This window comes from Haliotis rufescens, unplaced genomic scaffold, assembly GCF_023055435.1.
Source record: "Haliotis rufescens isolate VD_foot unplaced genomic scaffold, xgHalRufe1.0.p SCAF_27, whole genome shotgun sequence".
In the NCBI taxonomy this organism is placed as follows: Eukaryota; Metazoa; Mollusca; class Gastropoda; order Lepetellida; family Haliotidae; genus Haliotis; species Haliotis rufescens.
The window spans coordinates 3,194,265-3,210,888 of record NW_025963968.1 but is presented as its reverse complement, the minus strand read 5'-3'; the positions used below and the strand labels follow the sequence as shown (position 1 = coordinate 3,210,888).

The 16,624-nt window shown below is 40.5% G+C and overlaps 1 protein-coding gene across 1 annotated transcript in view; it reads right to left on the bottom strand.

Moving 5' to 3' along the window:
- Positions 1-2,482: 2,482 nt before the first annotated feature.
- LOC124139391 (prominin-1-like) overlaps positions 2,483-16,624 on the bottom strand; it is a 132,003-nt gene continuing 117,861 nt past the window's right edge. The window contains exons 19-27 of the mRNA XM_046506425.2: positions 15,629-15,700; positions 15,107-15,160; positions 12,359-12,439; positions 11,548-11,616; positions 8,572-8,658; positions 7,583-7,692; positions 5,530-5,559; positions 5,089-5,124; positions 2,483-4,289 (exon numbers count right to left, since the gene is read on the bottom strand). Coding sequence (XP_046362381.2) covers positions 3,752-4,289; positions 5,089-5,124; positions 5,530-5,559; positions 7,583-7,692; positions 8,572-8,658; positions 11,548-11,616; positions 12,359-12,439; positions 15,107-15,160; positions 15,629-15,700 — 1,077 coding nt within the window. The 3' untranslated portion in view covers positions 2,483-3,751. The remainder of the gene's footprint in view (positions 4,290-5,088; positions 5,125-5,529; positions 5,560-7,582; positions 7,693-8,571; positions 8,659-11,547; positions 11,617-12,358; positions 12,440-15,106; positions 15,161-15,628; positions 15,701-16,624) is intronic.

Genomic DNA, 16,624 nt, shown 5'->3' with positions numbered 1-16,624 from the left:
ACCTTAGTCATTAATGAATTGCTGCTTCAGGGGTTTACATTTATTTCACCCAGCTAATATTACTTTAGGAAATCACTTAACACTTTACAGTAAACTACGTTTATGACGAACAAGCTCATAACGAATTGATATAACGAACTTTGTTTTTACTCCCGGACGTTTGTGGTATATATGCTGTATATATGCTTATAACAAACTACGGTTATGAACTAAAATTAGTGATCCCTTTGAGTTCATTAAAACCGTAGTTTACTGTATATATTTTTCAACAACCAATCCTAGACGTTTAGAGAAATATATCTGTTACAAGGTCATACACACAGGACCTGCTGATGCCGGGCATGCCTGGGAACCAATCATATATCATGTATATCATCATGGCCTCATGTCAAGATATATCATGATATATCATGCATTATGTACAGGACCTGAGACTGAAGGGTGTTAGTGGAACAGACAAAACAGCTGACACATCATAAATTGTCAATTGGGAAAAAAGTGTTTATCAACCAACATAATCTATTAAGAAAACTTCCTATATTTTCTTTACAATATTTAGCCTTCAATCGTGTATCACATCCTGAAAGGAAAGACTATATCACAAAATGGAAACATAGTAATTCTACTTAATCTTTTTGAAAATGCATTCCATGAATGACATGTTACTTGAATTATTATTATTATTATTATTTTTATTATTGAATATTCACATTGCTGACGAACCGTAGTTGTCACTGAAGTATAAATGTTTGTTGTATGGACAGAAAGGAAGTACATGTATTAAGTCTTTGAAAGGCATTTACAAGTGATACACATAAGGAAGAGAACTCACGGATGTCAACTTCCTTATTAGGAGGAACACAGCGTTAAGTGTTGGCTTCCATTGTCTATCCCTGGCTACCAGCTGTCCTTTTCTATCATCGCTTATAATCCATTGCTAATCACCTATCAGCACCAATTATCTGTTGGCTTCCCTTGTTAAGTTACCACCATTTGTTATCTTATTACTTTTGTTGTTCTTACAGGTACATATATATGTTCTCTGCATGCTAGCATTCAAAATTCTATATAAGCAACCCCTAAACCCCCCTCTTGGGTTGCACAGACAACTTTCGCCCCTTTCGGAAACACATTAAATGGCCTGGCCGGGCCCGTGTGCGAAATACGCATCAGTCGGAAAGCGCACGTTAAATCTCCAAAGTAAGTAAGTAAGTAAGCTAGTATTCATCCACATGATGAAGGAGTAAGCATATACTCCAAACCGTTGTGTTCCTCATAATAAAGAAGTTGACATCCATAAATTATCTTCCTTATAAAAGAGTGAGTGAGTATGGTTTTACGCCGCTTTTAGCAATATTCCAGCAATATCACGGCGGAGGACACCAGAAATGGGCTTCACACATTGTACCCATGTCGGGAATCGAATCCAGGTCTTCGGCGTGACGAGCGAACGCTTTAACCACTAGGCTACCCGACCGCCCCCTTATAAAAGAAGCATGTGGTTATTTTCTCACAAGAAAAGACAGTAACTACTAGAGTTGCTTTGAAATCAATTGAAAAAAACAAACACAATAATGTTCATATTCAACAATTTCAAATGAGTTTTCCTGGCACTGACTTCCTTAGCTCTAGAGTGAGCCATGTGGTTTCTATGGTTATATACAGAGATGGTAGAGAGGGATGATTGAGGGTTTAACAGAATTATCACAAGTTTGAGAACCTTTCCCATGTTACTAATCGTTACAGACCCATGCTAGGATTCTCTACTCCAGCTGCATGTCATGATATAAATGACCACACTTTCCAAGTTGCAATCACAATATACATTCACGACCTTCCTTGGTTCAGAATCTTCTATCCTTTCTACAGATGCTAGCAATATTTCAGTGATGAAGCACACACAGAGTTTTGGGGAGAAAAAATCTGTTACAAACTGCTCAACATAGCTAGGCCCTACTGATACGAGCGGCGCCTTAGAACCTATCATATATCTACATAGCCTCATCTCCTGATATTGGAAGTAATTAAATATCCATAGATTAGGATTTGATTGTTTGTTTGTTTTGTTTTGTTTTGTTTTGTTTTGTTTTGTTTTGTTTTGTTTTGTTTTGTTTTGTTTTGTTTTGTTTTGTTTTGTTTTGTTTTGTTGTTTAACTCTGCACTCAGCAATATTCCAGCTATATGACGGCGGTCTGCAAATAATCGAGTCTGGACCAGACAATCCAGTGACTGATGTCATGAGCATCGATCTATGCAATTGTGATACGATGACATGCATCAAGCAAGTCAGCAAGTCTGACCACCCACAGATAAGAAGGATGGCTAACACTCATTGCATTTGGCCATGGTTAGGGTCAGTGATGAAACATGCAGCATTTGGGGGGCCCTTGCTCACAGAAGATGGGAACTGCATTGAATAGGGTAATATAACTCTAGAAGCAGCCTGAAATTCAGAAAAAAATTTTTTTTTCATTTTATCTGATTTAAATAACCAGTGCTAAAGAGACTGAAAATTTTCTCTCAGCTACAACACACAGATCAATGAAAGGCCTACTTTAGTGTAGATTAGAAAAAGATAGAAAATTGAAGAAACACTGATACAAGACTACAGTCTAGTACATAAGGTTCAATGTATGATATGTTACAAATAAACTAAACAATAGCATGCTGATTATTATGTAAAATAATTTTCAAGCACAAGCTGTTTATAATACGCTTGTAGAAGGCTAATAAATTAAACACTGCACTAGTGTACTCAAACTAGTTGTTCTAAATGTGAGAATATTGTTGAAAGGATTATTAAAAAGATTAACACCCTGTTGATTAATAATGTGCTGAATCAACCAAGAAGCTATATGCTGATTATGAAAATCGATGTCATGTTATTTTGATTTAAGCATTTCTTCAGTCACTGTCTTCTACTTATGGCAAGATGTCACATGACATTTGTCTATGCTAATTCTCACATGCAATGAATCAAAGAAATCACGTTCATGCTTGAAGAGGAAGGGGGGAAAGAAAAAATCTGGGAGGACAAACTGAAATCTCTATTTGTTCATGGGACGGGTCTTGAAGCATAATGGACAGTTGTTTCTTGGTTGAACATTAGATATTGTTTACAAATTTAACATAGAGTCAGACATGACAATAAAATTGGACTTGGTTTCGGGGATTATCACAAACATATTTAGCGCTTACAGACAATGGGAGTATCATTTTTTTTGCTTTATTTTGGCTAATCATATCTGACTTTTATCAGACATACATAATATTTCTGATAATTGAAATTAAGTCATAAATAATGCAGTATTCATTACTGATGGAAAGGCAGATTATACCATACTCCAGTAGTTACATTCATTAATCAATGTCTTCAACTTGCTGGGTATAGAACAATTGGTATCGTAATATTGTTGAGTAGGATCGATAAAAAAGTAAATACCATCCGGAGTATAATACTAATCAATACTGTTACTCCCCTGCATGTGACATTGATGTGATCATATTCTAAATATCTACCTACTGAAAAAATGTGCATGACCAGGTAAGCTCCAAGCTTGTCCATTTACAATCAGCAGTAAATCTAAAGCAATAGATTAAAAACAATCGGTGTCATTTTGGTTTCCTCACTGTCTTGATTCTGTTCTGAGAAGATGACTGAAACATGCCAGCATTACGTTCAGACTTTTATATCTCATGGTCAGGTGAGCTAAAAATCACAGATGGCACGCAACATTAATGGCTGACGGTCTTACACATCTATGTCCGTAACAAGGACCTGCGCAGATGCTGAACTTGGAGTATTTCCAGAACTGCTCGGTCGAGAATTTACCACACTTCCTGGAACTACATTGGGTGAAAGGTCAACACCCTTTGGGCGAGGATGAACCTCTGATATCACTACACTCCCTGGGCGTGATGCACCCCCAGTGTGATGGTCGCCTCCTTGGTTAACCACTCCCCTACTTTTGTTTGTACTTGCACTATTTTTACTAGTCCCCGACTTGGTGTCTGTGTCAAGGCTTGGTGTGGACACAGAGCCCTCTAGTGACACAGTGCTGTCTGTGCCCACGGTTCTAGGGGAGACAACTGCTGTCTCTGACACGGGACTTGGGTTCTTCTCTGTCTTGGAGGTGATAATGCTACCATTAGGCATGTTCTTCATCTCCAGGTTATCCCCATTCTTGAGCAGCAGGGCGGCAGCGTTGGATCCATTACTGTCAACAGAGCTGCCCGGCTTGACCGTTCCATTCTTGCTCGGACGTCGCTTGATGAACACAGACTTGACCCTGCAGAAGGTGAAAGGTTACAATTGTTTCTGTCAATGAACTGCTGGTGTTAACAGTTTAAACAAAATATTACCAATAGGTGTTTGTTTGTTGTTGAACGTCGCACTCAGCAATATTCCAGCTATATGACGGCGGTCTGAATCCAGTGATTGACATCATGAGTCCACGCTCTAGTCGAGTGTATACAGTTTAAACAAAATATTACCCTTTAATTGAAATTTGCCATGTTATCTTAAGACCAGTCATATCGAAGGGAAAGAGTGGTGATGACAAGTCCATATCTCACTGAATAAAAAGGAGAAGCTTCGCGTGAAATTAAAATGTTTAATTTCTGTTGGCCTCACACAATGGCAGTTCCAAATGAAAATACATCTCTTTGTAGTAAGCCAGATGACTATTGGTTTGTTTGTTTGTTTGTTGTTTAACGCCGTACTCAGCAACACTCCAGCTCTATGACAATGGTCTGTAAATAATCAAGCCTGGACCAAACAATCCAGTGATCGACACCATGAGCATCGACCTACATAATAGTGATATGATGACATGCATCAAAAGGTCAACAAGCCTGACCACCTGATCCCGTTAGTCGCCTCTTACAGCAAGCATGGGTTGCTGAAGACCAATTCTAACCTGATCTTCATTCGGTACTATTGGTGGTTGTGTCTCTCTGTATAATTGTTCTGTGTGATCTTGTATTGATCTCACTTGAGTGAAACTGTTGAGGCAGTATAACCTCCAACATTTCCTGTATATCAGATGGATGCTCAGAAGGAATAAAGGAAAATGTTCAAGAACTTACTTGTAGATAGCTTTGTTGATCAGACCTTTTGGTGGCCTGAAATTACAAAACCAACCTTGATTCTCAGACAGTAAGACATATTAAGTCAACACACAAGTCACAAGTCCATAATATATCGCTCAAAAAAGGTTAAGGACCACCTGATTCTTTCATATATATTTTCATATATATGCCATGACATATTAACATGTACTACTATGAAAGATTCACATGACCTCCACTCTTTTTTTATTAGTATACATGGGTGTACAAAATATTCTTACATACATGTATTATAATGTTAACAATATAAATAAATGGTACAAAGCAACATTATATTTACCAATCAGTTATCTAGTATTTTTCCTTAATGATATCTCATTACAAAATGATTTGTCTGCTATGAGGGAGATAATTCTGTCAGACAAAGTTTGTCCCCTCTTGAATGTTAAGGATACTCACCCATTTCCAAATATGCTGTCAAATTCATCTCTGAAAAAGCAGAATAAAAACCATTGGATGATATTAATTAAAGAAATGTACACTTAACTGTAATTCCTTTAAATGTAGACCACTTTTGTACACAAAGGCCTGAGGCCTACAAGTACTGAATAAATACATTGAAAAGATCAGTTGAAAATCTTATTGAATAACCAAAGGATAGCCATAGTTTTGCAGCAGGAGTTAGTATGAAGTATGAACTGGTTGATGCGAAACATCTTACTTACATATAAGCAACAAAAACCCTTCCCATAAACCAACAAAAATTCTGCTAAAGACAAAGTCCATTTTACAATTCTGATTGTGTCATATAGTAACAAATGTTATTTGGGGGATAACACTTTCTTAGCAAAGTACAGATTCCAGTATTTTGGGGGGGTTGAGTCCCGTCTGGGATTTGAACCCACTGTGTGTTCATATAGTGTTAACGTTGATACCGGGTGTTTGTGAGATGCAACATGGTATTCTATCTATCCAGGAATAAATTACTGGGGATGTGCAGGTACGTAGTATTCTAGGTTCCCACAAGGCTGTGTATCTGTAATGATATACAACATGCTGGCTGTAAAGAAAAGATTAGGCCCAAGGGGTATGATTTGTTTGTTTGCTTGTTGTTTAACTCTGCACTCAGTAATATTCTAGCTACTGTAAATCATGAAATTAATGCATCTCCAAAAGAATGCGATCGCTGGGCCCTAGCCAAAAATGCGATTCAAAATGAATGTGACACCCCCCTCCTCTCAAGCATCAGTGGATATATATCTAAAGAAAATTTCCTCTGTCAGGTTTACGGGGCGGTCGGGTAGCCTAGTGGTTAAAGCGTTCGCTCGCCATGCCGAAGACCCGGGTTCGATTCCCGACATGGGTACAATGTGTGAAGCCCATTTCTGGTGTCCCCCGCCGTGATATTGCTGGAATATTGCTAAAAGCGGCGTAAAACCATACTCACTCACTCACTCTGTCAGGTTTACAGGAGAACCCTCACCTTAATCCAACCTTACATAAATCCAATCACACACCAAATACCACCGCTTATTAGCGCTAAGTAGAGTCCTTCCACTCAAACAATACATGCTCGCTGGCTCGTGCCGGCCTTTGATGCAGTCACAAAGAACAAAGACACCGTGTTGTGTGGGTGGCGTCTGTCTGGACTTGCAGGTGTGATCAGTGATGACATTAGTGAGTAGAACTCTTGTCTTGACCCCAGCAGTGACAATTCCCAGGATGTAATTAGTGTTTGAATGACATTGTTTATATACTTGTTACAAGTGCTGCTCAATAAACAGTGATGTGGAATACGTAGTTGTTTGTTTTCAGCGTATCATACTATGTCTAACTTGGTATTTCTGCTATCCAAAATGTCTTATTGTTGATATAAATGCGATGTTTAATAATGCGAGCAAAGAACACTCGCATTTTTCGCATTTAATTCACGCTCGCGTTAATTTCAAGATTTACAGTATATGACAGCGGTCTGTGAATAATCGAGTCTGGGCCAGACAATCCAGTGATTGACATCATGAGCATCCATTCATGCAATTAAGATAGATGACATGCATGAACCAAGCCAGCGAGCCTGACCACCCGATCCCGTTAGTCACCTGTAACGACAAGCACAGTCGCCTTTTACGGCAAGCATGGGTTGCTGAAGACCTTTTCTACCCTGGATCTTCACGGGTCTAAGTATGAGGAATTCCTAAAAGCTAACACTTGAATTAATCCTTTGAAATAATCCCATGATATAATCCCTTGAAATAATCCCTTGATTAATTCCCTTGAAATAATCCCTTGAAATAAGCCTAGTTCAGCAAGGGTGGAAACTGGACTTTTATAGTCAGTTAACTCTCTTGCCTCGGGAAGATGGTACTTGCCTTATAATCAAGATCAATCTAACAACAGATGTTTCCTCAAATTACACAGAGACAATGTCACAACACGCAACACACTTACAACAGCAGCTGGACCTTCACGACTGACACAAACACCAGGAGACACGACAGCGTTAACTACTTACGTGGTGTCATCGCCGTCTTCATCGGGGAGATAGTACATCACGACTGACACAAACACCAGAAGACACATCAAGGTCACCGAGTTATTTCCCACCAGCATCCAATCAGCATTCTGTAAAAATACACATCTCTTGTACTTTATCTGTGTTGCCATATCTAGACTGTGAGCAGGGCATTATGCAATTGTAATTGTACTTCAGCAATATCACGGCTGGGGACACCAATCGTTGGGTGTGCACATTTCACTCACATGGAAAATTCAAGCCTGGCATTGCTGCATATTTTTAGAAATGGCAGACATCAAACTCACTCACACAGCAACTTATCGTGGCAACAATGCATTTCTAGCAGGACGTGGAGTAATCCCACAGATGAAATCCTTACCTTGTCAGCTTGCTGACGGAGTTAACCCTCTTTGGTCATGTGGACAAGGCGTCCGACCTTGGATCAGGAGGTCTGTGGTTCGAATCCCATTACTGAACTTGGACATTTTATGGCCGCTACACATTGTTCTCTACGATTTTGTTAAATTTCTGAAAGATTAGTTGTTCCTTTTGACCAGGGGTGAACACTGATAAAGATTTCAGCACCTGCCTTTGTTTTACATTGACTGAATCATGTTATGTCATCAGGAAATTTGTTTGTTTGTTTGATTATTGTTTAATCTACACTCAGCAATATTTCAGCTAGATGATGGCCGTGGGTAAATAATTGAGTCTGGACCAGACAATCCAGTGACTGACATCATGAGCATAAATCTGAGCAATCAGGAAACGATGACATGCATCAACCAAGTCAGCGAGCCTGTCCATCCGATCCCATTAGTAACAAGAAGTATGGGTGGCTGAAGACCAATTCTAACCCAGATCTTCATAGGGCAATGATTATGTTATTCTCCTAGTTATATACTGTTTAATAATTATTCAATTTAATTTTAATTTTGCAGACATTTTGCAAACATTTGCACTATAAGAGTAAATAAAATACTCACCTCAAAGTCTGACAACATATCGCAGAAGCCGTACACTAAAGCATCGTAGGCGTCGGCAACAGGTCGACAGTTCCCCAGTTCACGGATCTGGAATAACTTACAACATGTATTTCATGGCATACATGGCAGCAAGAGAGATAACTCTCATTGTGGCATTTTCACATATAGTTCTCAATCAGTACTATTAACTATCAACAGTGTTTGCCATAAAGCATGACAGTACTGATCACAGCCCTAATATTAAAAGTTCAAGATTTGGGACGTCCCTAGATTCAAATACTATAGGAGAAAATTTAAAGGATGCAACTATTGAAAATGTACCCACCATTAAAGGATCCAGTTAACCTACAAAGTTATTGCTTACATAGTTCACAGTGCGTCAAGCTTAAATCTATATACTCACAGCCAAAAGAAGCGTGAATAACATACATGTTGGTTCATATATACTGAACAACAAAAGTTCCTGTGACATTGAATAAGATTTAAAGCAAAGTTATGTTTTTTACCAAATCTGAAACAATTTCGGTTTGCAACAGATAAAAGACTCCTGTGAGTGTTCAAATGCTTAATTTGCCATACTGACTTCAGAAAATGCATGATTTAATTAAAAAAACATGAACATGCCAAAATGTCAATTTACAAATCAATAGCGTGTGTGTCCACCTCTGGTTGCGATGCAAGCAACACATCTTCGTCTCATGGAATGGACCAGGTGTCGCACAAAGTCCTGTGGGATATCTGTCCATATCTGGTGGAGTATGTTTAGAAGTTCCTGGAGTGTCTGTGGAACACGTGGTTGATGTTGTTGACGTCCAACATGTGCTCGATTGGTGAGAGATCAGGGGAGCAAGCCGGCCAGGGGATGACATTCACGTTGTTTTGTTGAAGAGAATCCTGAACAAGTCGAGCAATATGAGGCCGGGCGTTGTCATATTGAAAGGTAATGCCTGGGCCATGACGACGCAAAAACGGTAGAACAACAGGGCCGATGATCTCGTCGTGGTAGCGCTGTCCATTGAGATTTCCCTCTCCCACTATCAAACGGGTCCTCTGTCTTGCTGTAATCCCACCCCATACTATAACGCTGCCGCCCCTGAACCGATCTTCTTCCATGACACAAGGATTGACATAACATTCACCTCGACGTCAGTACACTTGAATCCGTCCATGGCTGTGGCTGGGGTGAAAAAGAGACTCATCAGTGAATAGAACTTGTCCCCACTGCATTGCCGTCCAGCGTAGATGCTGTCTGCACCACTGTAAACGTTCTGGATAGTGGTTTCCTGTCAAAATGGGACGTCTGGCAGGTCTTCTGGCGACAATCCCTGCACATCTGAGGCGACGACGTACGGTTTGTGAAGATATTTGTCGAAGGCCAGGGATGCTTCTTGCAGTCACTGTTGCTGGCTGGAATCGATTTCGTAGGTGTGTTGGTTACGCGTAGCCTGCCACTCCGAGGATGGTCTCTGACTGCATTTGTCTGTTGCCAACGTTGCCATAAACACCAAATGGTGTTTCTGTGGACGTTAAATTGACTTGCAACATCACATCTTGCTACAAGCATACCAATGGCTCGCAGACGCTCATTTTCGGACAGGCGTGGCAGTCGTAATGTTGATCAATTTCTTAATTTTGTTGTTTTTCTGAGTGGTTGTTGTTAGCACGATGCTAAACAATGCATATGGAATCCTGTTAACGCACATGTTTTTATACCCATTCTTGGGTAATGAAATGCATGGGGCTTGCATAAAAGTCAACTTTTGCATGGAATGCATGCTTTTCTGTAGATTTTCTGTAGACTTGATTCCATACATCTACTACAATATTGAAAACCAAACTTTACCTGTTTGAAAAATACACTTAAATATTGGTGTCACAGGAACTTTTGTTGTTGAGTATATAAAGACTTACTCATATTTACATTTAGTACAAGCGACTAAATGTTTTTATTGCAGGTACATCATCTTATGTTTACAATTTTACCTACTTCCGTTGCATCATTGCATGCGAGTTTCCTCGCAAGTTAAGTAATCATCTCATGGTGACGTCATCACTGCTTCTTCAATTACGTAACTGTCTCTACTTATCATGTTCGCACCAGCTGGAACCCAGTTTTTCCCGGGTTTTCACTCGGGAATCTAGTAACAATAATATTTGGCAACGCAATTTGCCACATAGCTGGGCCTGGCGGCGTTCGCTCCCATTTAGACCAGCAGCATTGGTCAGGTTGCTTCGTTTCCGCCATCTGGGCCTTAGCATTAAGTATATATGAGCAATTAAATTTGGCAACGCAAGTTGCCACATAGCTGGGCCTGGCAGCGTTCACTCCCAATTAGACCTGCAGCTGTGGTCGGGTAGCAACTATTCCGCCATTAAGCATTAATTTTCTATTAACAAATATGTTTGGCGAGGCAAGTCGCCATATAGCTAAATTTGGCCTGGCATGGTTATGCCATTTAGGCCTGTAATAGTATTTATTCCATTTCTAAATTGGGGTAGCCGTTTAGAACCTCCACACCCTCGGCCATTTAATCCACTGTTGTGTCTTTGACATTCTTTCAACATAGCATATTAGATTTGTTCAATGCACAAACGGACATACTGGTATGTTGTGTGAACCGATGCTCATGAACCCATCACATGTAATCCATGACTCGAGATGCACCATTTATCTCGTTCAGGATTAGCGTATAAAGTTTGAAAATCATATGCAGCATATCGTGATAAGAGTAAAGACACTCTGTGGTTACACTTGACTGATTGTTAGTTTTGTCATCAAGTGGTTCACATTGGAAACATCTCTTCTTGATGTACATACTTCTCTATATGTTCACGTTTCTTTCAGCAGTGGGTACATTACAAACAGCAATCAGGATTCAATTCACATAAAACCAAGTTCAAAGTAAACCCTATAAGAGTTGCATTGATACAACTCAAGGTCATGTGACTGGCATCTTATCCAATGAGAATACTGACCCAGTGCTCACTGCGGTTCTTGTAGTCGGCGTAGGTGGCCTTGAATGCCTGGCGGTACTCATCCACACCCTGTGGTGCAAATAGAATGTTACATATTGGTGAAAACAACAGGTTGTTACTTAATGGTGAAAGCAACATGTTGTTACTTCATGGTGAAAACAACATGTTGTTTCCTAACAGTGTTGGTTGGTTAGTTGGTTTGTTGTTTAACGCTGCACTCAGCAATATTACAGCTATATGACGGTAGTCTGTAAATAATCGAGTCTGGACCAGACAATCCAGTGATTGATGTCAGGAGCATCGACCCTCACAATGTGGGATCGATGACAAGCATCAACCAAGTCAGCGAGCCTGACCACCCGATCCTGCTAGTCGCCTTTTACGACAAGCATTGGTTGCTGAAGATCTATTCTACCGTGGATCTTAACGGGTCTGAAAACAACATGTTTCTTAATGGTGAAAAAACCATGTTGTTTCTTAATGGTGAAAAAAACATGTTGTTACTTAAGTCATGAGCTTCAACTAGAGGTGTATGTTATTTCGGGGAACAGCCAGCAATCTTCAAGCAGCATCACAGTGACTTATATAAACCAAAGAACTCACAGAGCAAAAATCCACTGTTTGGACATGTGGCCAGAAAAACTAGATAAACATTACTTCACTGGTTTCGTTCTTAGGTATTGTTACGAAATATTCAGAAGCTTTCCCCATTGCTAGGACCAAGTGGAAAATGTATCCCCCCCCCCCGATATATTTTTACTACGTTAAATACGGAACGTAAACTAATTCCCTTGATACACAAAGCACCCACCTTTCTGACCAGCACTGAAGATCTAGTTTGTAGACTCGGGTCGAGGCTTCTAAGCTTCTTCACAGCTGACTCTGTGACATTCTGTAAACAAATACTTCTTCTTACAAAAACTTGAAATTAACAAACCAAAACTATGGTCACATATTATGAAAGTTATCATTTTTAATATAGGATGAGGTATGATAAGGGTTCAAACAAATTTGACAAGTTCTAAATGGTCGGAAAATGTTATCAATTTTGTGCTTAGACTGACAACTCACATATTTTCTTTAATAAACAGATTTCTTTCTGTAATTAATTAAATGGCAGTCCAAACTTTGAACATGTAAAAAAGATAAAGGTCATATGAACTCATTCAAAGAATTTCAGGACTTATTTTTCAGCTTTCTCCAAATTAGAAACTTCTAGTTGCACATAATTTAGGATCCTTATCATATCTTGCTATTTGTATTTTTCACATTTGAATCACTGTTTTCTTGTTAATTATCTCAACCATTGAAATAATACAATAGTAGTATAATATCCTCTGTGTCGGTAAGCTACAAGAGGTAAGTGCCGATGGCATGTCACCACTGTGTTCTGACATCAGTAGCTGTGCTGCTATAACAGTAGACTACAAGAGGTAAGTGCCAATGGCATGTCACCACTGTGTTCTCACATCAGTAGCTGTGCTGCTATAACAGTAGACTACAAGAGGTAAGTGCCAATGGCATGTCACCACTGTTTCTCACATCAGTAGCTGTGCTGCTATAACAGTAGACTACAAGAGGTAAGTGCCAATGGCATGTCACCACGGTGTTCTCACATCAGTAGCTGTGCTGCTATAACAGTAGACTACAAGAGGTAAGTGCAAATGGCATGTCACCACTGTGTTCTGACATCAGTTGCTGTGCTGCTATAACAGTAGACTACAAGAGGTAAGCGCCAATGGCATCTCACCACGGTGTTCTCACATCAGTAGCTGTGCTGCTATAACAGTTGACTACAAGAGGGAAGTGCCAATGGCATGTCACCACTGTGTTCTGGCATCAGTAGCTGTGCTGCTATAACAGTAGACTACAAGAGGTAAGTGCCAATGGCATGTCACCACTGTGTTCTCACATCAGTAGCTGTGCTGCTATAACAGTAGACTACAAGAGGTAAGTGCCAATGGCATGTCACCACTGTGTTCTCACATCAGTAGCTGTGCTGCTATAACAGTAGACTACAAGAGGGAAGTGCCAATGGCATGTCACCACTGTGTTCTCACATCAGTAGCTGTGCTGCTATAACAGTAGACTACAAGAGGTAAGTGCCGATGGCATGTCACCACTGTTTCTCACATCAGTAGCTGTGCTGCTATAACAGTAGACTACAAGAGGTAAGTGCCGATGGCATGTCACCACTGTGTTCTGACATCAGTAGCTGTGCTGCTATAACAGTAGACTACAAGAGGTAAGTGCCGATGGCATGTCACCACTGTTTCTCACATCAGTAGCTGTGCTGCTATAACAGTAGACTACAAGAGGTAAGTGCCAATGGCATGTCACCACTGTGTTCTGGCATCAGTAGCTGTGCTGCTATAACAGTAGACTACAAGAGGTAAGCGCCAATGGCATGTCACCACTGTGTTCTGGCATCAGTAGCTGTGCTGCTATAACAGTTGACTACAAGAGGTAAGCGCCAATGGCATCTCACCACGGTGTTCTGACATCAGTAGCTGTGCTGCTATAACAGTAGACTACAAGAGGTAAGCGCCAATGGCATGTCACCACTGTGTTCTGGCATCAGTAGCTGTGCTGCTATAACAGTAGACTACAAGAGGTAAGCGCCAATGGCATCTCACCACTGTGTTCTGGCATCAGTAGCTGTGCTGCTATAACAGTAGACTACAAGAGGTAAGTGCCAATGGCATGTCACCACTGTGTTTTCACATCAGTAGCTGTGCTGCTATAACAGTAGACCACAAGAGGTAAGTGCCAATGGCATGTCACCACTGTGTTCTGACATCAGTTGCTGTGCTGCTATAACAGTAGACTACAAGAGGTAAGTGCCAATGGCATGTCACCACTGTGTTCTGACATCAGTTGCTGTTCTATTATTTGCATCCAACATGTATTTGATGTTTAACCTACTACAGTAAATCGGGGGCACAGGTGGCCCTGTTGTCTGAGGCGCTGCTATTCGCTGTGCAGAGTTGCGTCCCTTGGGCACGCCAGAAACCTATTATTGTGGGTTCTAATCCCGGTTCACCCCGATTATGTTTCTAGGTTTGTCAGCACCATACCCGTGCTCATGGGTTTCACCGAAGTGGTAAACGTCTGAGACCTGCATCACTTCAGGCTTTCCTCCCACATTAAGCTGACACGCCGTGATATAACTGGAATACTGTTAAAAGTGGAGTTAAACCCAACTCACTCACTACTACAGTAAATCCAATCAACTACATTTGATTGAACATGATGTGTGTGTCTGTGAGTGTGTTATGCCATGCCACAGTTTAACATGGATACCCCACTCAAAAACAGCATATTACTTCCGACGGACAAGGCCTTGTTTTATCCCTTTAAAGCAAAGTGTCAGGCAGGGTAACAACAAGTACCATTTTTAACATCTTTTGATATGGTGCATCCGGGGATCGAATTGCCAACCTACCACTCTCCAGGCAGATAACTACGGAGAAAATGGCATTGCATCCAATGGACACAAACACTGCAGTAACCTTGCCTTCAGAACTCAAGTGTAGTTTTCGATAATTTCTTCCCTCACCTTGATATGCTTGACTTCTGATTGGTAGAGTTCGAATTCAGCCAAGACATTATTCTGTAAAATATACATGTACAAAGCATATTATTAAGACCTTTTTTATGACTACTGAATCACCACATCAAGGTTCCATAGATACTGCTGAATCCTTTTATCTAACTTATCCAAAATAAATCAGAAAGGCAAATCTATAAAAATGATATATAATTTGTTCGTTTGTTTGTTCTTTAACGCCGCACTCAGCAATATTCCAGCTATATGACGGCAGTCTGTAAATAATCGAGTCTGGACCAGACAATCCAGTGATTGATATCATCAGCATCAATCCACGCAATTGGGATCGATGACATGCATCAACCATGTCAGCAAGCCTGACCACCCGATCCCATTAGTCGCCTTTTACGACAAGCATAGTCACCTTCTACGGCAAGCATGGGTTGCTGAAGACCTATTCTACCCCGGATCTTCACGGGTCGATATATAATTTAGTTTACGAGCTGTCATTTAGTTGTTTGGTATCCTTACTTTGAGAACAGTGACAGTCTGGATACTGCCTGCCAGATCCTGCAGGCTGTCTGCCACTTCCTGCAAATAACCCTGAAACATACAGTCACACATTGATATATACAATAGTGAGTGAGTGAGTGAGTTTGGTTTTACGCCGCTTTTAGCAATATTCCAGCAATATCACGGCGGGGGACACCAGAAATGGGCTTCACACATTGTACCCATGTCGGGAATCGAACCCGGGTCTTCGGCGTGACGAGCGAACGCCTTAACCACCAGGCTACCCGACCGCCCCTATATACAATAGAATAACAGTAGTAACAGTATAGGACCAAGGAAATCTGTCATGATTCACAAAGAAGGACTAATGCCACACCGATTCATGACTTTGTTCGAAATGTGCCTCTGTTCACCCAGCAGTGAATGGGTACCCGGTAGGATGAGATGACAATGTGGTTGTTAACCTTCAAGCGCCTAACAGGCAGCTTGTGTTGTATACATCCCAGGGAGCAGAGAATGATTCTTAAGTGCACACTGATCCAGTGACCGGGGTGCTAACCGCGCTTTGAGCATGCCCCTGAGAGGTGTGGAAATATGTACAATATAAATGGTTATTATCATAAATATGTGAAAGAAATAGAAAGTTAAAAACCGTTTTCACTGAAAATATGCTATTGTCTTACTTCTTTTTGTCAAGATATATTGTTTTTAATTTGGATTAACCAATAAATATGAAAACAACATAAAAAAGTGTTTATTCTGTACCTTGATTACATACAGGTATTGTTGGGAGGAGAAAAAGAACGTGAATACACAGATAGCAGTCGACCTGTAGTCTGCCTTACTGCCAAACAAACTTAAGAAAAATCAGGATAAATAGGAGTGAGTGAGTGAGTATGGTTTTACGCCGCTTTTAGCAATATTCCAGCAATATCACGGCGGGGGACACCAGAAATGGGCTTCACACATTGTACCCATGTCGGGAATCGAACCCGGGTCTTCGGCGTGACGAGC